Raw genomic sequence first — 21,923 nt, 5'->3', positions numbered from 1 at the left:
ATTGGTTCTCCAAATAATCAACCTTTTTTGCTAAATTTTTATTCTTAATCTGTAACGTTTCAATTGTTTTATTCACATCTTGCAATTGATCTTGTACATCAGATAATCCTTGATCACACATCTCAAGTCTTTCAATAGTTTCAACTTTAAAAGCTCCATAATCAGCCATCTGTTGAGTATTGACATCCACCAATGCATTAATCTTAGAAGTAAGATTATTCATAGAATCACCTAAATGCATCATTGAAGAAAATATCTTATGTTCAAGACTCTTGAAAAGTATATCAACATCAGTATATCCAGACATGGTGGGATTCTGCTGTTCTTGTGGAATCAGAGGACCTTCTATCCCTTCTTTTAATTTAGTAGCTTTTCTTGCAGTTTGACTCCGTGTAAGAGCCCCTGCCACAGACCCTCCAGAAGTATCAGGAGGCTGATGATCAGGGTTATCTTTGATCCAAACCTCCTTTAAAAGCTTCGTTACGTCAGTATCTGGAAGAGCTGTTATAACTGGTGGTATAGCAGTCAAATAACAACTCTTTAACTCTCCAACTGGTGGCGCCCCAGCTAATTCAGCAGTCAAAGTCTCAGTAAACGTTGTTTGAAATACTGGCATCCGGCCAGCCCTTTGTTCTAAAGGCAGCTGAAAACGACCTTCAGAAAGACTTACGGAATCAGAACGGAGCTCCAAGGCCGAATTCTTCGCTTGTTTTCCTGGATCCATTTCACGCTGAGTCGTGGCTTTTTGTAAACAAGCAGGCTCAGATAATTTCGGAAAATATAATTTTTTAACAATCTGTTGATGTTTCCTTTTACTTTTTTTTAACAAATGTACCATTAGGTATTAATTCAACACCTCATACTATTTATAAACTTTTAAAAAAAGTTTTAACGGGCACTTAAAGACAAAACAATAAGTTAGAGTCCGGAGAGGACTGGAAGGCACGTCTGTTCCTTACGCCATCTTGCTACGCCCCCATATCTGTTAAGTGTTGTTGTCATACCTATCTCTGCCACTTCTTCTGGCAGTTCATTCCATATATCCACACTCTCACATGAAAATGGTGCCATTCAGGATCCCTTTAAATCTTAACCCTCTCTCCGTAAATCTATACTCTTTAGTTTTAAAACTTTCACCATTCGCCTTGTGTATGCCCCTCATGGTTTTAAAAGCTTTAGAAAGTTACCTCTTGCGCTCCAGTGAAAGAAGCTCCATCCAATCCTGTCTCTATTTTTTGTTCAAGCCCTCTAGTTTTTGTAAAATCCTTGTGAATCTATTCTTTGCCCTTTTCAGCATAATGACATCTTCCTTTAGCTAGCAAATACACCAAGTGTGGGGGTCACCAACCAGTGCCAGATTTACATATGGGCTGAGCAGACTGCAGCCCAAGGCCTCATAATCTAGGGGGCCTCAGCCTCCTGCCAAAAAACAACTTTCAGATTGTTCTTGTGTTTAATGGTTACTAACTGTACTGGTGAAATATCATTTTCAAGACTAAAAATGATTAAGAATAATCTACAGTCAACTATGTCCCAAGATTGGTGCATTCTCTGGATAGAAAATGATAAACTGCAACTTACTGATTTTAATGATTATAATTGATAAATTTGCATCCAAAAAAACTTGAAAAAAAACTGTTCTGACTTTGTATATAGTGTAATATTAAAACATAGCAATCAATGTTCTGTGTGAATGTCTTCATTAATTCCATACTTTTTAAAAACACTTAAAACATTTTTCATAAGGAAATTAACAATTATAACATTTCAATAAAAATATATACATATCTATATATTAAATTTTGTATAAAGCAAAAGGAAAACATTTTAAAAAAACCCTAACTCTATCCCCTTCTGTCTCCCCCCCCCCCCCTTTATTAAATACCATCAGAGTTCATAACCATATAACAATTACAGCACAGAAACAGGCACTGAACTAAGTACTCTCCTCTAGTCCCACCTACCTGCGTCCTGCCCATAACCCTCCATTCCCCTCCCATCTATATACATATCTAATTTTTCCTTAAATGACAAAATTGACCCTGCCGCCACCACTTCTCCCGGAAGCTCATTCCACACAGCCACCACTCTCTGACTAAAGAAGTTCCCCCTTGTGTAACTTCTAAACTTTTGTCCCTTAACTCTTAACTCATGACCTCTTGTTTCAATCTCTCCTACTTTCAATTGAAAAAGCCTATCCACATCAACTCTATCTATCCCTCTCATAATCTTAAATACCTATATCAAATCCCCTCTCAACCTAAATACCTATATCAAATCCCCTCTCAACCTTCTACTCTCCAAAGAATGAAGACCTAATTTGCTCAATCTTTCTTTGTAATCTAGATGCTGAAACCCAGCTAACATTTTCGTAAATTTTCTCTTGTTGATATCGTTTCTATAATTCGGAAACCAGAACTGCACACAGTACTCTAAATTTGACCTCACCAATGCCTTGTACAGATTCACCATCACTTCCCAACTCCTGTATTCTTAAGCTTTGATATATAAAGGCCAGCATACTTCGCCACCCTATCCACATGAGATTCTACCTTCAGGGAACAATGAACTGTTATTCCTAGATCTTTCTGCTCCACTGCATTCTTTAATGCCCTCCCATTTACTATGTATGTCCTGTTTTGATTATTCTTACCAAAATGAAACACTTCACATTTATCAGCATTAAACTCCATCTGCCATCTTTCAGCCTATTCTTTTAAGCAATCCAAATCCCTCTGCAATCTTTGAAAATCTTTTTCGTTTTCCACAATTCCACCTATTTATTATCATCTGCATATTTACTAATCCAATTTACCTACCCATCATCCAGATCATTTATATATGACAACAATGGACCCAATACAGATCCCTGAGGCACATTGTTTGTCACCAGCCTCTGACCTGACAAACCATTATCCATTACGACTCTCTGGCATCGCCCTTCTAGCCACTGTTGAATCCATTTGACTATCTCAAAATTAATACCTAACGACTGAATCTTCCTAACTAACCTTCCCTACGGAACCTTATCGAAGGCCTTACTGAAGTCCATATAGATAACATCCACTGCTCTATCCTCATCAACATTCCTAGTCACCTCTTCAAAAAATTTAGATTAACCTCAAGGTTTAGGGAGAGATCACTTTTGAATTTAGCAGCGTATTAGAATTGGGCATCAACATAAGTAAAATATGGTCACCATATTTTAAGAAATGTATCATAATTGTTCTTTAAATTATGTTTTTTTTCCATTGGTATACAACTATCCATCTCTGCTTCCACCTCTCAAAGTAACTGGAGAGTCCAACTTCTGCTTGATTGCAATACACTTTTTGGCCACTGCTAGTGCAATTTTAACAAACAAAATTTGAAACTGTGGAAGATCATTACTTATGCCTACATAATTGCCTAAAAAATAAAGTTCTGGGTCACCTGGGAAGGTCACCCTTGTAATTCTTGTTAATACTTCAGAAATTTCTTGCCATAAATGTCTAACCTTCACACATGACCAAGGTGAATGAAAGAATGTTACTTCTTCTATTTCACACCTAAAACACAATTCTGGTATTTCTGGCTTAGATTTGTGCAACTTCTGTGCAGTGAGATGCAGCTGATGTAAAAAAAAATTATATTGAATCAACCCATATCTCATATTAATAGTTGAAGTTACACTATCCACACACCATTCAGACTGGGATTGTTCTGGTACTGCCACATCTAAATTGGACTCCCACCTTTCCCTTGATCTCTGCAGGTTTAGCACTTTCGAGCTGAAGAGTAAAATACGTTCTGGTAATAAATTTGGGCATATTACCCATCCAAAGCATTCCATTCCATTTCATTGACTCCCAGAGAAGTCGATGTCTGTCCCAATTGCTCCCTCAAGAATGCACTCAGTTGAAGAAAACAGAAATTTTCCATTAGGTACACCATAGGTCTGTCTCATTTGTTCAAATTACATCAAAGCACCATGTTAAGAACAGTCTGCTATACAATGTATACAATTTTGAAACCATATGTTTAGAATCCTGTTACCCATATTCATAGGTAACAATACATTGTTACATAACTGAGCTCCTAGCGAAATACTGACTTTTTTTCCAATACATTCATTAATTTCCTGCCATATTTTCACCATGTGTACCAAGATTGGGTTACTTATCTTCCCTTTTTATTGATTTAGTGCTCCATTTATAAATAGTCTTTAGATATTAGTTCATTCATATAATGTAGCCCCATATAAACCCAGTTTGGTGAATTCCCTTCAAAAAAAGATGCCAAAAATCTTGCTTGTGCAGCCAGATAATTTTTAAAATCTGAAAGTCTCATATTTGTTAGTTATCAATATAAGTAAACTTCTGTAAAAGAAAAGTCAAAAATGTACTTTTGAGCAGATTTTTAAAAACTCTCCACGGAGAGCTCACCCAAAGCACATCTGGTCAGTCTCATCGCATGGCCATACCCCCATTAATTTCATATTTCTGTAAACTTAATAAAGTTTATAAATTTATTAACAATCTTTTTATCAATGCTAACATTTCAGCAATGCTCTACTTTCATTGAGTAGATAAAGAAGAGAACAAGGTTTTGTTTCTCATGACAGATACTATTAAGTTTGGCCCTCCCAAGGTCTCTTAGCACAGGGCCTCCAGTTGCATTAATCCGGCACTGTCATCAACTTTTTCTGTAGTTGTATCCTGGCCTACTGTCTCAACGCTCTAATTATTAAATGCAAGCACACCAAACTCCTCCTTCACTACCCTGTCTACAATTTTGCAACTTTCTGGGAACTAGTTATTTCTACCCTTAGGACTCTCACATTCTCCAAGGCCTTGCCATTTCCTGCCCTGATTTATTCCAAAATGTAACATTCACATTTGTCAGAGTTAAATTGTGGGTGTTAAACTCAAGAAGGTTGACTAGATATATGCATTACAGGGTACAGAGGGTGGACGCTTCAGTTGCACCAGAGGTATAGGGTCTGTATTAGTTTCAAGTAAAGACCAAGAAGATGAATAGAATTGATTTTGGAATGTAGGGATCACTCAGCCTATTGAGTTCATGCAGCTGTCTGCTAGAACATTCAAATTAGTCCCATTCTCCAACTCTTGCACTATAGCTTTGAAAGTTCTTCTATTTTCTATTGTTCCTTTTTGAAAATGACTGAATCTACTTCCACCTTCCAGAAAAAAAAAATTGGTTCGGGTCATTGTAACAGATTTGTGTTAAAATATTAATCTTTAAAGTGAAAATATATATTTCTTAGTAAAATTAGTCTTTGTGAGTTTGGCTACAAGTTAAGTTGTCACCTTTATTTATTGTTCATTCCAAGCTTGCACAGTAAAGACGAGAAGCGTTTCTTCAGGACCATGAAGCATATTTACATAAATCTAAGTTAGAATAGAAGTTAACACATTTAAAATATTAAGATATATACAGTAACAGTCCACAGTACCCTATCCACAAATGTTCTGGGAATTCAATAGTCTAATGGCTTTGGGGCAAAAACTGTTGCCCATTCTGGACGTAAGTGCCCGAGTGCTGCAGCACCTCCTACTAGATGGCAGAAGGGAGAACAGTTTGCACGAAGGGTGTGTGAAGTTCTTCACAATTTTTATTGCCTTTTGCCTGCATCAAGTTGTATATGTCATTCATGTAGAAAAGAAAAAAGCTGAGAAGAGATTGGGGAGGGGGTTGCTCTCTGAATGGAGAAGGAAGTGAAGGGGATGGGGAGCTGAAGAAAAGGAGTCTGGGATAGGAAAAGGGAGAGATTTGGGGTAGGGTTTTAACTGAAAATGGAGGTCAATGTTAATGTTGTCTGGTTGGAGACCGCCCAGATGGAATATAAAGAGTTGTGCTTCCTGATGGCGGAGTGCATGAGACCATGGTTAGATGTGTCCATGTGGAAATGGTAGGCCAATGGGATTTCCCTATTTTTGCAAAAGATCGAGCAAAAGTACTCAAAAGAAACAATCTCCCAGTCTGTGTCTAGTCTCTGCATTTATACAAGAGACTATAACAGGAGCATCAAATGCAGTAGATTACACCTGTTGCTTCAATTGGAAGGACTGTTTCAGGCCCCAGATGGTGTTAAGGGAGGAGATGTTGGCACAAGTATCGCATTTTTTGTGATCATAGTGGTAGATATTGAGGGATCGATTAGAGTGAAGGGATGTGTGGATGAAGGAGTGGTCCCTGTAGAGAAGAGAAGGTAAGATGGTGGTGGGGTCACTTTTTCAGTAGCAGAAAATGCAGAGGACGAAGAAGCTGGTAGGGTGGTAAGTGAGGACAAGGGGAATCCTGTCATTATTGCATCATGGGGCAGAAAGGGCCAGGGCACATGTGTGGGTGAGGGCTGATGATGGCAGTAGAGGGGAAACAATTTTTTCTTGAAGAAAAAATTCTCTATCCCTCCTTCTTCTTTCCTCTAGCTCTCCACCCCTTCCCATTCCTCTCCATTCAGAGAGGTACCCCTTCCCATACCACTTCTCAGCCTTTTTTTTCATCCCTCCCATCCATATCCACCTATAACCACTTACCTGTTAGCTTGTACTTCTTTCCATGCCCTCTCCTCTCCTCCCCCTCCTTTTTATTCAGGCACCTTCCTCCTTTTTGCTCCTTCCTTGAGGAAGGGATCAGGCCTGAAGCTTTGCTTACCCTTCACTTCCTATAGAGGCAGCTGTTCCTCCAGCACTTTTGTGTATTGCATCCCCCCCATTGTTCTCTGTTTCCTATTACCAAGACAGTTTGGGATCCTGTTTGCCATCACACCTTGGATCCCATATCACTCAACCTTTTGGACCAGCATACCAGGTCAAAAGCCATGCTAAGTCCATGTAATCTGTTTCGGGCATGTGACACCAGCGTTAGTGGTGTTACAGTGGGAATTACTTCTTTTTCTGAGAGATTAGACTAGAACTAAGTGAATTGTATCCCATTCATCTGACTAACATCTTCAAAGCATTAGAGTGTAGTGTAAGCATGCATATTAAGGCTAAAGGGAGATTGAAGTAAAAACAGAAATGCTGGAAGAACTCAGCAGGTCACACAACATTAATAGGAGGCACATTGTGAAGACACAGAGGGAAGTGGTACCAGTAGCCCAACTGGGTGTAGTAATGTTAATAAATTGAAAAAAGAAACTCAGAGAAATGACCCAGCATTCCAGGTTGATGTTTAAATGACTGTATTAATCTTGGGATGGACTTTTGAAAACCAGTAACCCTAAAATATAAAGAACCCCTGGTTCTATTTTCAAAAAGTGATATGAAGTATTATTCAGCATCATTTGAAAAGTTACATTTGCAGCTTCTGAATGTCCTTCTGATTTTGAGTTTAATAAAGAATATTAATCTCAAAACTCAGCAGAATGCAAGGTGAAAGTTGTACCAGCTGGCCACGTATAAAATCTTTTGTGAGATATCATAATTCATCTCTACAGACTGAAGTGTAAAGACACCATCATCTACTCTTCTGCAACTCCTGAAAGATCTGGTAAGTTATAGAATAATTTCCATGTATTTTCCAAATATAATACATATTATTGTAAAGCACACTGTCCACTATACAACAAGCATGCAAGTATAAAGTATTGCAAATCCTCCAATATCCAGCTTTTTTTTTGTTGCTGATATCTAATGTAAGTGATCTTTCTTCATCTACAATAATTTTACTGTAATAATTTAAATTTGTTTGCAGTTTACAAACTCAAATTGAAATCCCATTTTTGTTTTCACAGATTCACCTCTGGGTCCACGTAAGGGTAACACCGTGTCCGAAAGTATGGAGGACACTTCTAACACCGATGTTGAAGTCTCCTTACAGGTGATAATCAACTATAGCACCAAAAGTTCAAATTGACAGTCTGCCTATTGAGTAGTAAGGAAAGTATGTCTTCAATAGGCAAAATCATCAGGGGTTTTCTATGTTTGCTTCACTGGAAACTGGCAGGTTGTTTTTCAAATACCAACAAGACTCAAAACCATCAAGTTATTAAAAAAAAGTTATAACTAATAACAATCGTTATCTCAAGGCGTGAAGCAGGAGTTTATGCTATCAACCATTCTTAGTCTGGAAACAAATGACAAATTTGGACGTACCTGTATTTTAACATTGCTGAAGTATAGAGTAAAGGGAAGAGTACGTTGAATTTTAGTTGGAGAGGGACAAAATAGAAAGACAAAGCTGTAATGTGAAAGAGCCATCAAGAGGTTGATGGCTGGAGTGCTATTGACTAGCACAGAGCAAGCATTTTATTGTTTCTTTTTCAAAATTGCAAGAGGTGTACTATATCATGATCTCAGAAAAACAAAATACTTAATGGTATATTCTTACTAAAGGCTTCACATGTGTCATCAATTTTGTGTGTGACAAGTTCTCTTGAACAGCAAGTAAATTCATGAAATAGTTACCTCTGAATTGCAATTAAGTGGGTTATGAAAGCTTGTTTCTGCCAAACATTGCTAATGAAAACTTTTTTTTTAAGCAGAGCTGGTTAATTTTTGGAAGTAAAGACATGTATAGAACTAACACATCACCATTTGTGGCCCATTTGTGTTATAATTCACATCTTAAGCATTTTAAAAATGCTGTATCCCCTTCAGAAATAAAGGCTTCATGTATTTTGTTTGGTGTTTAATTGACTTCTTACAAATGAAAACTCCATATATGGGATATGAAATGGAGGCGTGTTGCATGTAGAAATTAACTTTATAATTGTAAACATGGCATTTCTTTTTCAATGTTGCATACTTTCCAGATATGTAGAGACATGGATGAGATTATAAAGCTCATGCAAAATTCTGCCTTTTCCCTATGAACACATAAAATGGTACCCATGAATTTGCTGTCCATTATTGATTCCTTATTTATTTATCAGAAATGGGATTCTTATCCAAATTAGTCATATATATTTTGTGTATTGAATGACCTTGAAATAGTTCTTTACTGTAATAATGCCGAATATTTCATGCTCTGACAATAAATACTTAAACTTTTATAATTATGGTGACATAGTTAAACCTGGCTTTGTCTAAGTTGTTCGGGTGAGATCGCTAACAAATTACCATCAGAGAGAAACCTATTTTTGATTTAGTCACTGTTTCTTGAATCAAGTGGTTCAGAACAAAGATGAATTTGTGCAGTGTCACCATTCTCAAATTGGCATGGGTCAATATGAGTTTCAAAAAGTTGACAAATATTATGGAAGCTTAAAGAGAATGACATGAGTGTAAATGTCCTGCTTGATATAGTACTGCACATTGTATTACTGTGCTTATTGGTTCATTTAAGTTATGCCTGCTGTCAGAACGCTGCAGTATTGTGAACCATTTCATCCTCTTCTTCTGTTATGCAGTAGCTAAGTGCCTAGTGAGAAGATCATAGCAACCGATTGTTTTTAAATGTTTGGATATGCTCAGGCAGGCAGGCAGACAGAATTGTCATCAAGTATATTACACATCTCAAAACTAAGCCTGAACTATTTGATATACATTTGTTCTTGTATATTTTATTTGTGAGACAAAAGGAATATCAATAAATGTCAGAGAATAAGTACATTAATTTACTTAATTATTTGTGCCATTTCTAATAAATATGCCATTGTAGCGGCAGCTAAACAGAGTCAAAAGAATGAAACCAATACTCAATGGGCTCGTCTGCACTCCAGTTGCTTATTGAAAATTCATGCACTGTGCCTAATAAGGCAACGGATAAGTCCCACCCTCGCGCCAGAAACAACATCACAACGGTGCCCGTGGGCATGCGGACCCGACCCAGCGGGTGGAAAAGACAATCCCAGCGGCGCCATCTTAACGCGGCTGCTCCATCTTAATGCAGAGCCTGTTCGCCTGCCATCAGAGATGTGCACCACCTCACAACCCCCCCCTCCCCCCACCCATAGAACCAGTGATCGTGTGCCTTTCCCCTAAGTGCTGTGTTGGTTTCACCTTTGGGGCCTGTCCCTACACTTGGCTGGCTGAGGTCGAGATGCGTGGGCTTAAGGTGGTCATCTGTGAGCAGTTCCCAGTTCCTCCCTGCCCCCAATGTCTGGTGAATATGTTCCTGCTCCTGTGGACCGCCTTCGAGGGTCGTTGGAGGGGTGGGGGGGGGGGAGTGTGCACCTTAGCGAACAAACACGAAGTCTGTTGTCTTTAAGTCTGTGGGAATCGAGGTGGGGTGGTGTTCATGGAGGGTGGGTGACTGTGATGTGAGGAAGCCCAACCTGTCCCTCAGTTTCTGCAGTGCTGCCCCTCCTGCTGTGTCTGTGCCCTTGGTGGCGGGGAGGAATTCTCTGGAGGGCCAAAGGGGCCCCATATTACTAACTCAGCAGAGGAGGCCTGGAGGTTCTCCTTGGGTGCTGTCCAGATGCCAAGGAGTACCTGGGGAGTTAAGTCCATTCAGATGAGCCATGAGTGCCAACTTTAGGTGGTGGTGAAAACTTTCTACCAGGCCGTTGGATTGTGGGTGGTAGGCGGTGGTGTGGTGGAGTTTCGTGCCGAGGGGAGGAAAGCTGTGTCCACGAGGCTGAGGTAAATTGTGCCCCTCTGTCCGTAGTGATGTGGACCATTGACTTGAATTTGGATATCCATTGTGTGAGCACTGCCCTGGCGCAGGCTTCTGCGGTTGTGTCTTTGAGGGGAATGGCCTCTGGCCATCTCATGGCTTGGTCGACCACTGTTAGGAGATATGATGCTCTCGTGAAATAGGCAGGGGACTGACGACATCAACATGAATGTGGTCAAATCGTCGGTTGGGTGGTTCGAACTGCTGGATGGGAACTTTTTTGTGTGTGTGGACTTTGGAAGTCTGGCAATGTGTGCGAGTTTGGGCCCAGTCAGTTAAATAAGCCATGTCATACAAACCGTGCAGCAACCATGTGTGCTGTGGTCTTGATGGATGGATGCAGGAGGTCATGGTTTACGTGGAAGTCCTATTGTCTCCATTGCTCTGGAATGAATGTCAGAGCTGGCTAGTGGAGACATTGCAGAGCAGGGTGTGGTTGCTGTCTGGCAGGGGGATGTCTTTGAAGTGGAGGCTGGTGATGGTTGTGCGAAAAGCCTGTGTCTTTGCTTATCTTCTTGCATCTGTGCAAGCTTGAAGTAGTTTAGGCCTAGTTCTGAATAGTCGATCTTGACAGGGTGTCTGCGATGACATTCTCCTTGCCGGAGAGGTGTTGGATGTCAGTGGTGAATTCCGAGACATATGCCAAGCGGCATTGCTGGCTTCCAACCAGGGGTTGGAAAGTTTCACAAATGTGTAGCTGAGGGGTTTGTGGTCAGTGAAGACAGTGAAAGGTTTGCCCTCGAGGAAGTAGCGAAAATGTCTGACTGCGAGGTAGAGGGCTATGAGTTCCCATTCAAAATCGGGGGATAGGGGGGAGGAAATGGCGGCTGAAAAAGACCAGTGGTCACCAATGTCTGTCAACCAACTATTTGAGTAAACCCCCTACTGGTGTGGCCAATGCTTCCACTGCCAGCATGGTGGGAATGTCGGTTCTGGGTTGGACCAGCAACTTGGCATGGGATAGGGCTTCTTTGGTCCGTTCAAAAGCCATGGCTGCCTCCTTGCTCCAGACCAAGTCTTTCTGTTTGGAGGTCATCATGGCAAAGAGGGAGTGCATGATTCGTGCTGTTGCGGGAATAAAACACCTGTAGCAATTGACCTTGCCAACAAACTCCTGAAGGCCCTTGAGTGTGGGCCTTGCGAATTGCCGAATGGCCTCCACCTTCTCCATCAATTGTGTCGCTCCATCCTTGGTGATCCTGTGGCCAAAGAAATTGATCTCCTGGCCAAACTGGCACTTTGCTGGGTTGACTGTGAGACCAAAGTCAACCAGGCGAGAGTAGAGTTTGCAATAGTGGGTAGTGTGTTCCTGCTGGCGATGAGGATGTCATCCAGGTAGATGAAAACCAAGCCCAGGTCTCTGCACATTGCATCCATTTGACGCTGGAAGGTCTGCACTGTGTTTTTAAGTCCGAAAGGCAGGCGGAGGGACTCAGAGTCCATAGGGAGTGATTATGGCCATCTTCTCAACGTCATCTGGGTGGATGGGGATTTGGTGGTAGCCTCGCACCATGTAGACCTTGGAGAAAACAGTTGCACCATGCAGGTTGGCCATGTAGTGCTCTATATGTGGGACTGGGAAATGGTCCGGGGTGGTTGAATCATTGAGGCACTGGTAGTCTCCACAAGGTCGCCAGCCCCCTGTGGCCTTGGGGACCATGTGGAGAGGGGAAGCCCATGGGCTGTCGAACCTACAGATGATCCTCAGCTCTTCCTTCCATTCATTTGAATTCTTCCTTGGCTAGTGGCAGCTTGTCTAGGGGAAGTCATCTGGCCTTCACGTGGAGGGGTGTGTCTTGTGTCAGAATGTTGTGCAGCATGCTGTGTTTTGGTATGGTGGACGTGAACTTGGTCCTGAGAGTAGATGGGAATTCGCCCAAAATACGGCTGTACCTGTCAGTGGAAGTGGTAAGGTGGCCACTTGCTGGCCCTGAGTGCTGGTGGCCACAAGCTAGAACATTTGGGTGTGTATCAGGCTTTTAGCTTTGAGGTCCACAAGAAAGCTGTGGGCTCTGAAAAAAAATCTGTGCTGAGGAGTGGCTTCCCCACTGTGGCAAGTGTGAAATCCCAGCAGAAAGTCTTGTCACCAAGGCATATCAGTACATGCCATGTGCTGAAGTCTTAATGGCAGTATTGCTGGCCACCCGTAGGATTGGCCTTCATGGGCGCGTGCAGGTCTCTAAAGGCATCGGTGAGATGATGCTGAGCTCTGCTTCCATGTCGACGAGGAAACGCCAGCCTGTGGTTTTGTCCGTAACATGTAGTAGGCTGTTTGTGTGGCCAGCCTGCATAGCCATTAGCGACAGCTGGCCTGAGTGTTTCCCGGAAACAAGCAGGGCTGTTTGCATTTCTGAGCTTTCACCCCCACCCCCCCCAGCGCTGATGGTAGAAATACCACCATGCCTCTGTTGCTTCTGTTGGCCTGCGAGGGCATGGCTGTTCACCGCTTCTTTGGGTTTTGGGCTGCTGCTCTGTCTGGGAATGTCTTAGCTGATTCATGGTGGATTTGTTCCTCTCTTGGTGCGCCAGAGAATGCCTGCCTTTGCTGCGACCTTATGAGGGTCACTGAAATCCACATCCACTAGTAATAGTTGGATGTCGTCAGGCATCTGCTCTAAGAATGCCTGCTCAAACATGAGGCAGGGTTTGTGGTCCTCTGCCAACATGAGTATTTTGTCCACAAGGGCATTCTGTCCCCTAAGCCATCCAGGTCCATAAGCCTGGCTGCTCTCTGGCATATAGAGAGCCCATAGGTGCTGATTAAGAGTGCTTCAAAGAAGAGTGTTTACGTTCCTCCGGTGGGTTCTGTATGAGGTCATCAACTCTGGTTGCAGTTTCTTGGTCCAGTGAGCTGATGGCATGGTAGTACTTTGTGGAGTCTGAGGTCATCTGCTTTATCTGCTTCTGCCTGTCCAAACCAAGTGCATGGTTGAAGTGTCCAGAAAGTGGGGAGATTAAGGGCGATTGCACTGACTGCTACAGCGTCCATAATGTTGAGTCCAGAGGCTTCTGGACCCATCGGGGTCACCAATGTAATGGCATCTAAACGGAGTCAAAAGAGTGAGACCACTACTCAGTGGGCTTGTCTGCACTCCAGTTGTTTATTGAAACATTGTACTGCACCTAATAAGGCCACAGGTAAGTCCCACCCTCACGCCAGAAACCACGTCACGATGTTGCCCCGGGCTGGCGGAAAAGCCAATTCTGGCGGCGCCATCTTAACATGGCTGCTCCTCTGTCGCAACTGTACCACGTGATGCCAGTTCACCTGCCATCAGAGATGTGTACTGCCAGACCGTGAAGATTTTGTGCAGAAAAGACATAATTCAATTCACAGCAAGTTTTCAGGTAAAATGATAGAATGTTGATCATACCATTGTTATTCCAAACTTTCCAAATTAATGTACTTGGTTAAGTTGGACAATAACTCCAAGAGAGTAATGGAGACACAGGAAACTGCAGATGCTGGAATTTGGAGTCATAAACAAACTGCTAGAGGAACTCAGCAGGATCTTTGGAACAGGCTAGCACAGGAACATCGTCTGTGCTGAAGCTGATTGTGGTTTTCAGGAAGGGAAAACCAGAGGTGTGCAATCCAATGATCATTAGGGGATCAGAGGTTGAGAGGGTGAGCAAATTTAAGTTATTGGGAGTCACTATCTTGGAGTATCTTCCTTGACCTAATACACATCGTGAAGGAAGCAATCAGCGCCTCTACTTCCTCAGGAGTTTGCGGAGGTTTGGCATCACCTCAGAAACCCTGGCAAATGTCTACAGATGTGTGGTGGAAAGTGTGCTGATCTACTGCATCATGGTCTGGTACTCCTGAGCAGAAACCCCTGCAAAATGGAGTGAACACAGACCAGGACATCACAGGCAGAACCAGGCCCACCATCGATAACATCTAAAAGGAACACTGCCGAGAGAGCAGCAGCAATCATCAAGGATCCACATCAGCCAGCACAAGCTCTGTTCTCGCTGCTCTCAACAAGAAAGAGTTATAGATGCCACAAGATGTACACCACCAGGTTCAGGAACAGTTGCTACCCCTCCACCATCAGACTCCTTGACAACTATCTCAATTGGGGACTCAGTTAAGGACTTTTACTTTTGCACCATGATTTTTTCCTCTCTTTATTTGTCTGTTTGTTTACTTTTCTTTATTTGTTTACATGTATATGTTGAGTATAGTTTTTTTTGCACTACTAATGAGGTAATTCTGCCATGCCTGCAGGAAAAAGGATCTCAAGTTTGTATGTGATGTCATGTTTATACTCTGACAATAAATCTGGAAAAAAAATTTGAAATTTCTATCTTAATGGTTTCATGGTCTGAATAATTCATGTGCAAAAATATGCCATGAAATGATCAACTTGTGTTTCCTTGCTCACCACTAATAGAGCAGGTTTTTATTTTCCCATTTGTAAGATGAGCGCATTCCTGGAGAAATAGTAGCATGAGCTACTACTTTTATCAGTAGCAAACATCAAAAGGCCTGAAGAGGCTTCCTGTTAAATAATAATTCAGATAAAGATTGGTTCTTGTAATACAGTAAAATCCCCATTATCCAGATTGTGGAATCCAGAAATGCAAATTTTCCAATTGACTGAGACCTAATCTTCCAATGCCTAACTAATACACCAGCATTAAGAATACACCATTTAAAAGACAAAAGACTGTGCAAAATGTAATGTAATTTGGAAAAAAAAAAGTATTATAGCCTTTAATTATGTGAAGTTCACTTTAATCAAGTTATTCTTGTTACTTACAAAATTTAAATTCAAACCCCGATTGCTGGCACTGTAACAGTGTTGCCCGACATACAGTACTACACTAACCGTGCCACCATTATAATTAACCCCCTCACCCAAGTTTACAGATAAACCCTTACTAATATACTTGATACTAATAAAAATAAAGACTTACTAGGCAGGGATAGGGAGACACTTTGGGAGAGTCGCCCCAGAGGCAAACGGCATTGGCTGGTTCTTCACCCTGAGTGCTGCTATTTTATTCAAACACAAATTTATTTAAACTTTATTCAGACAGCTGCTGCTAGCGGGGGACAACTGATGTATTCCATTGGCTGAATGTTTGCTCCCATCTTCACCAAGGTAATCTGACTCATCTCCATACAAGTGTCCCAGTCAGGCTTCGGTGGACCTATGCAAACATCCCAGTGCACATTCCTCATGCTGACAACATGACTTTCTTCTAGGCAAGTGTCCCAGTCAAGACCTCAATGCACCTTCCTGTGCTGACAACCCAACTCACCTCCACGCAAGTGGTGACAGCGAAAAGATTGCGGATGTATTGAGGGACATTGCTAGTTCAGCAAGGCAAACCTGCACGTGTCCAACAAAGTTTCAGTGCTCCCCTATGGGGTCCATCTGTCCAGTCTTGTTCATTTGGTTTATTTATTTACTTGTTTCCTTTTTTTGGCCAGATTTTTTGCATTTCCAGTTGATTAAATTCCAGATAATGGGAATTTTTCTGTATATTGAAATGTATTGTGCCCATTCTTTTGTCGCAGTTATGTGAAGACAAGGTTTCAAAACATTCTCTAAGCTTGTACCTTTCCTCTTTGTTGTGAACTCCTGATCTGGAACCTCTTTTGCCTACTGCCACTCCTCACTGATGATATGGCAATGATTGTGCAGTTCAAAATTTTTTAAACCAAGGAATTTTCTCTTTAACTCATTGTATTGTTCTGCCCTTTACAATGTTGCTTTATCTACCAGCCCTTTTTTTTTTGGAGGATATTGCTGCATCTCTCTACCTTGCACCAACCCTTATTTTAAGACCATTATGAAATCCAAGTAGGTTTTAAATTTGGGGAAAAATGCTGATTGAGGAGACATAAGATTCAGAAAGCTTATAGCTTACAGACAGTTGCCAATGCAACTCCTGTTAATGGAATTACCTGAGATGCAGATCCTCTATTTTTAAAACTTATCTCATAGTCTTACTTTGACCAGCTTATGATATGTGGATCCCACCAAGACTGATGTAATCCAAAAGGGTAAGAACATAAGAAGTAAACGTAGGCCATCTAGCCCTTTGTACCTCTCTGCCCTTCAGTAAATTAATGAATGAACCATGTTCCTGCAAAAACTTCTTGACTTGAATATACCTAACAACTGATCTTCCACAGCCATGTTGGTTTGAGAATTTCAAAAATTAATCAAGCCCTGCTCCATATTCACTCAACTGAGAATTTTTCTGTAGTGTGACAGACACAAAGTAAATATTGTATCCTCTGCCTTTTCATTTATTTTCCCATTATAATTTCTCCAGATTCAAATGGAAATTTGGTGGTGTTCACAAAAAATTGAATTTCTCTATCTACCCAGCTGAGTGGAATGTAAAAGAAGATTATTTCACAAGATAAAGGAATAGAAGCAGGCCAGTCAGCACATAGAGTCTGCTCTGCAACTTCACCTTGAGCTAAACCAATCTTGCACCTAATTCCAATTTCCAGCCTTTCCCCATATCTCTTGATACCCTAACTAATTAGATACCTATCAATCTCCTCCTTTATACTCTCCCAATAATTGGGCCTCCACAGCTGTATGTGGCAATTGTAAGGTAAAACATCATGAGATGGGAATGTGTAAGGAGTTACCCTGTGCAGGGCTGTAACAAGATGTGAATGCATCCTTGTACTTACAAGATAAGAGAGACATTGATGGATTGAGAGGCAGGAAGCTAGCAGGGAAAGGATAGCAACAGTTTTAGTCATTGGACAAGTAATGATATGATGATGTTCTAAGCACGTATCCAAGGGTATAAAAAAATCACCATTTTGCTGATAACGGCAGAATGCATTCTCCAACTAACATTGTTAGTTGCAAGTGTTACAATCCGGTAATAAAAAACAAAGAACCCTGATTTCGACTCAGTCTGGTGTTTGTCTCACTCATTCATGAACAAAGCAGACCTAACACAATGAATTCCACAAATCCATGACCCTCTGGCTAAAGAAATTTCTCCTCATCTCTGTTTTAAATGGGTACCTTCTAATTCTAAGGCTGGGATTGTCCTGGATTTACCCACCAATGGAAACATTTACATCTACCCTGTCCAATTCTTTCAGCATTCGAGATGTTTCTATGACCCCCCCCCCCCCCCCTCCACCTATACTCCATTGAATACAGTCCAAGAACCGATAAACACTCCTCATATGTTAGCCCTTGCATTCCAGGAATCATCTCTGTACTCTTTCCAACATCAGTACATCCCTTCTAAGAGGAGGGGCCCAAAACTTCTCACAGTTCTCCAAATGAGGTCTCACCAGTGCCCTATAAAGCCTCATTAGTACCTCTTTACTTTTTTTTTTACACTATTCCTCTTGAAATGAATGCCAATGTAGCATTCGCTTTCTTTACTGCTGATTCAACCTGGTGGTTAACCTTTAGGGTATCCTGCACGAGGACCCCCAAGTCCCTTTGCATTTAAGAATTTTCTCCCCATCCAAATAATAATCTGCCTGTTTATTTCCTCTTTCAAGATGTACAACTGTACATTTCTCAACATTGTATCTCATCTGGCATTTCTTTGCCCACTCTCCTAACCTGTCCAAGTCTCTCTGCCGGTGTCTTCTGCAAACTTAGACTAAATTATCAATCCATAATCTAAATCATCAATATACATTGTAAAAAGAAGCGGCCCCAACACTGACCCTGCGGAACACCTTTAGTAACCAGCAACCAACCACAACAGAATCCCTTTATTCCCACCCTTTGCTTTCTGCCTATCAGTCAATGCTCTACCCAATCTAATATCTTTCCTGAAATTCCATGGGCTCTCATCTTATTAAGCAGCCTCTTATGCAGCACCTTATCAAAGGCTTTTTGAAAATCCAAATACACAACATCCACAGCTTCTCCCTTGTCCATCTTACTTGAGATTTCCTCAAAATATTCCAAAGGTTGGTCAGACAGGATCTTCCCTTCATAAAACCATGCTGGCTTGGACCTATCATGTCATGCAGCTCGAGGTATTTCATAACCTCGTCCTTGAAGATTGATTCCAATAACTTTCCAGTCACCAACGTCAGACTAATAGGCCTATAATTTCCTCTTTTCCACCTCCCTCCTTTCATAAACAGCAGAACTATTTTTGCGAACTTCCATTCCTCTGGAACCATGCCGGAGTCTATTGATTCTGGAAAATCATTTCCAATGCCTCCACAATCTCCAAAGCCAACTCCTTCAGAACCCATGGGTACATCTCATCCTGTCCGGGAGACTTATCTTTAATCCATTTATCTTACTAACCACTGTATCTAGTAATGTTCCCTGAAACCTCTGACTATCAGGTATATTGCTATTGTCTTCCTCAGTGAAGACTGACAAAATACTTATTTAGTTGCTCTGCCATCTCTTTTTTTACCCATTATAATTTCTCCAGCATCATTTTCAATCAGTCCTATATTGACCTGTGTCTCTTTTACTTTTTATATATTTAGAAAAATTCTTAGTATCCTTTTGCAATGTTATTTGCCAACTTCCTTTCATAATTCATCTTTTCTTTCCTAATGACTTTCTTTGTCTCTTTCTGTAAGTTTTTAAAAGTTTCCCAGTCTTCTGTTTTCCCACTAATTTTTGCTTCCTTGTATGCCCTCCCTTTTGCTTTTATTTTAGCCTTAACCTCTTTTGTTAGCCACATTTATGCCATTTTTACATTCATAATTTTCTTTTTTATTGGAATATATCTACCCTGCACTTTCTTTCTTTCTTGTAGAAAGATCATCCAATTCTGCTTTTCGAGTCAACTTGGGCCAGTTCTTCTATCATACCATTGTAATTTCCTTTGTACCACTGAAATATTGACACACCTGATATCAGCTTTTTCTTTTCAAATTTAAAACTGAACTCAAATCATATTATGATCACTACTTCCTCAGATTTCCATTATCTTTAATTCTCTAATTACCTCAGGTTCATTACACATCATCCAATCCAAAACCATCAATCCCCTGGTGAGCTTATTGACAAGCTGTTCCAAAAACTCATCCCTTAGGCATTCTACAAATTCTCTCTCCTGAGATCTGGTACCTTTCTGACTTTCCCAATCCCCTTACATGTTAAAATTTCCAATAATTATTTTGACATTTTCCTTCTGACATGCTTTTTCTATTTCCATCTGTAACTTGTAGTCCACTTCCTGGCTGCTGTTTGGAGGCCTGTTATTAGGGTCCTTTTACCCTTGCTATTTCTTAACTCAACCCATAAGGATTCTACCAATTCTGATGATTTAATATCATTGCTTGCCATCAGGGGCACGTCATCCCCTCAACCTAACTGCCTGTCTTTCCTACACACTGTGTACCCTTAGACATTCATCTCCCAATAACATCCATCATTAGGCCGTGTCTCAGTGATGGCCACAATGTCATATCTTTTCATTTGTAGCTGTACCACAAGGTCATCTACTTTATTCCTAATGCTCCAAACGTTTAAGTACAGTACACTTAGACCATATCTGTTACCGATTTTGCTGCTTTTCTATTGTACAGCAAATTATCCTGTTTTTCTTCACCCACCTATCCTTTTTGTCATATTTGTTGCACATTATTTTTGATTTTTTTTCTATTCTTTCTCGACCCCCAACACTCTGGTTCCCTTCTACGTTAATCTCTGCACTCATATTTTTGATATACTTAGCATAAATATTCGAGAATAATGCAAAAAATTTGTACCGAAATTTGAGCTCAAAGTAGAGTGGGGGGGGGGTTGCATTAGACAAAAGGTTATAATTAAAAAAAAAATTCTGCCAGGTTTAACGATAAGTAAGATTATCAGCAGCTGTCTACATTGATGGCAGCGCGACTAGGGGGGAGCGGGAGGAGAGATGGCAGCGCGAATCGGGCGGGCGAGTGGGGAGAGAGACACCAGCGCGACTCGGGTAGGCAAGGGGGGAGAGTGATTAGTGTGAGTCGGGTGGGTGAGGGGAAAGAGAGATGCCAGCGCGATTTGGCGATTCGGGCGGGTGATGGGGGAGAGACAGCAGCGCGAATTGGGTGGGTGAGGGGGGGAGAGAGGCATCAGCATGAATCAGCCGGGTGAGGGGAGTGAGACGCCAGTGCGAATCGGGTGGGCGAAGGAAGGGAGGTCATATTATACACGGGGGTAAAACTTTTCCCCTTTTTTCCCATCAAAAATTGGGGGTCGCATTATACACTAATATTTACGGTAAACCAAAAAAAAAGCATTTTAAAATAATGTTCTACACCTCTCCATCTTGCTTTACCTTCTTTCTTTCCCTCTTCTAAATAAACAAAAGCAAAACCAAGTGCAAGTGTCAGAACTGATTGAGTTCAAACTTCCAGCCAATTGCTACTTTAGTATCTTCAACCTGTGTTTTTGCTGGTTTATGGATCTTGTGCTTCGCTGTCTGTTCTTGACCACACATTTCAATCCAGTTTTAGTAAGTTGTACATAGTAATTACATATGCTTGCTAGCTAGCATCACTGCTGCTATACCCACCTTGCATTTTATTTGACCAAGTGATCATTTTGGGATTCCTTCCAAGAAAAGAATGCTCCTGTCTGACTAAATAATTGTAATGCTTACCTGTTACCATGCTGTATCTCTAAATTAAATTTAAAAGAGGGACTGAAAAGTGAGAGTGAGGTCCTCTAATGTTTTGCACAATCAGCAACTGATTGAGTATTAACTTGTTAAATTGTTTTTCAGAACTATCTTTCCCCATCCTCCTTTCACATCTTCCAAGGATCATTAGCTCTTGGAGTTATCACATTTTTACTCATTGTCTTCAGTCTTTTTTCCTTTTAGTTTCTTCCAGGCCCAGACATCAATATCTTTAGGTGTTCCTATAAAGTAACTACAGTACTAGAATTTTTCTGTCAGCCATTATATTTATATTTTTTTAAGCTTGGGATACTGAGCCATAGATCATTTTGGTTGATCCTTGAAAATTCTGTCCAGAGTCTCAGGCTGAAAGCTGTCTTTGCAATTCAAAATTACAAATATGTGTCTATCCTCTAATACTGCACCAAGGACACTTCAGAGGAGTCCTTATCTACAGAGATGATGTGGTGTCAGTTCATGTACTTGTTTTGCTGTCTTCTTCATGACATCAATTGTCAGGAAGATCCTGTTATTTTCCTCAACAAACAAGTCCATAGTCATGTGGCCATATAAATTAACTTGTTCCTTTATTTAATAGCTGCATGGAGAGTACATAGCAGAGTTCTTTCCCAAACAGTTTTTGTTACTAGTTTCTGCTTACTGCTACAAACTGCAGCTACTGCTTATTTCCACGGGCTTTATACAACTCAGAAACACAGTTACCTCCATTGGTTAGAATAAACAAAACTCTTTATCCATATAAG

The 21,923-nt window shown here is 41.0% G+C and overlaps 1 protein-coding gene across 11 annotated transcripts in view; it reads left to right on the top strand.

Moving 5' to 3' along the window:
- Positions 1–21,923, top strand: part of rnf6 (ring finger protein (C3H2C3 type) 6) — an 86,919-nt gene that overhangs the window by 33,184 nt on the left and 31,812 nt on the right. For 6 of the 11 annotated variants that reach the window (XM_069891464.1, XM_069891467.1, XM_069891471.1 and 3 more), the window contains one exon: positions 7,739–7,824. The exons of 2 other annotated variants lie outside the window; for them this stretch is intronic. In XM_069891464.1, coding sequence (XP_069747565.1) covers positions 7,739–7,824 — 86 coding nt within the window. Of the gene's footprint in view, positions 1–7,441; positions 7,495–7,738; positions 7,825–21,923 lie in introns of all 11 variants that reach the window. 3 more of the 11 variants (XM_069891468.1, XM_069891472.1, XM_069891470.1) reach the window with 1 other exon arrangement.

Source organism: Narcine bancroftii, chromosome 7 (genome assembly GCF_036971445.1).
Source record: "Narcine bancroftii isolate sNarBan1 chromosome 7, sNarBan1.hap1, whole genome shotgun sequence".
Taxonomy (NCBI): Eukaryota; Metazoa; Chordata; class Chondrichthyes; order Torpediniformes; family Narcinidae; genus Narcine; species Narcine bancroftii.
Note: the sequence above shows the minus strand (reverse complement) of the source record. Positions and strands in the feature narration are given on the sequence as shown.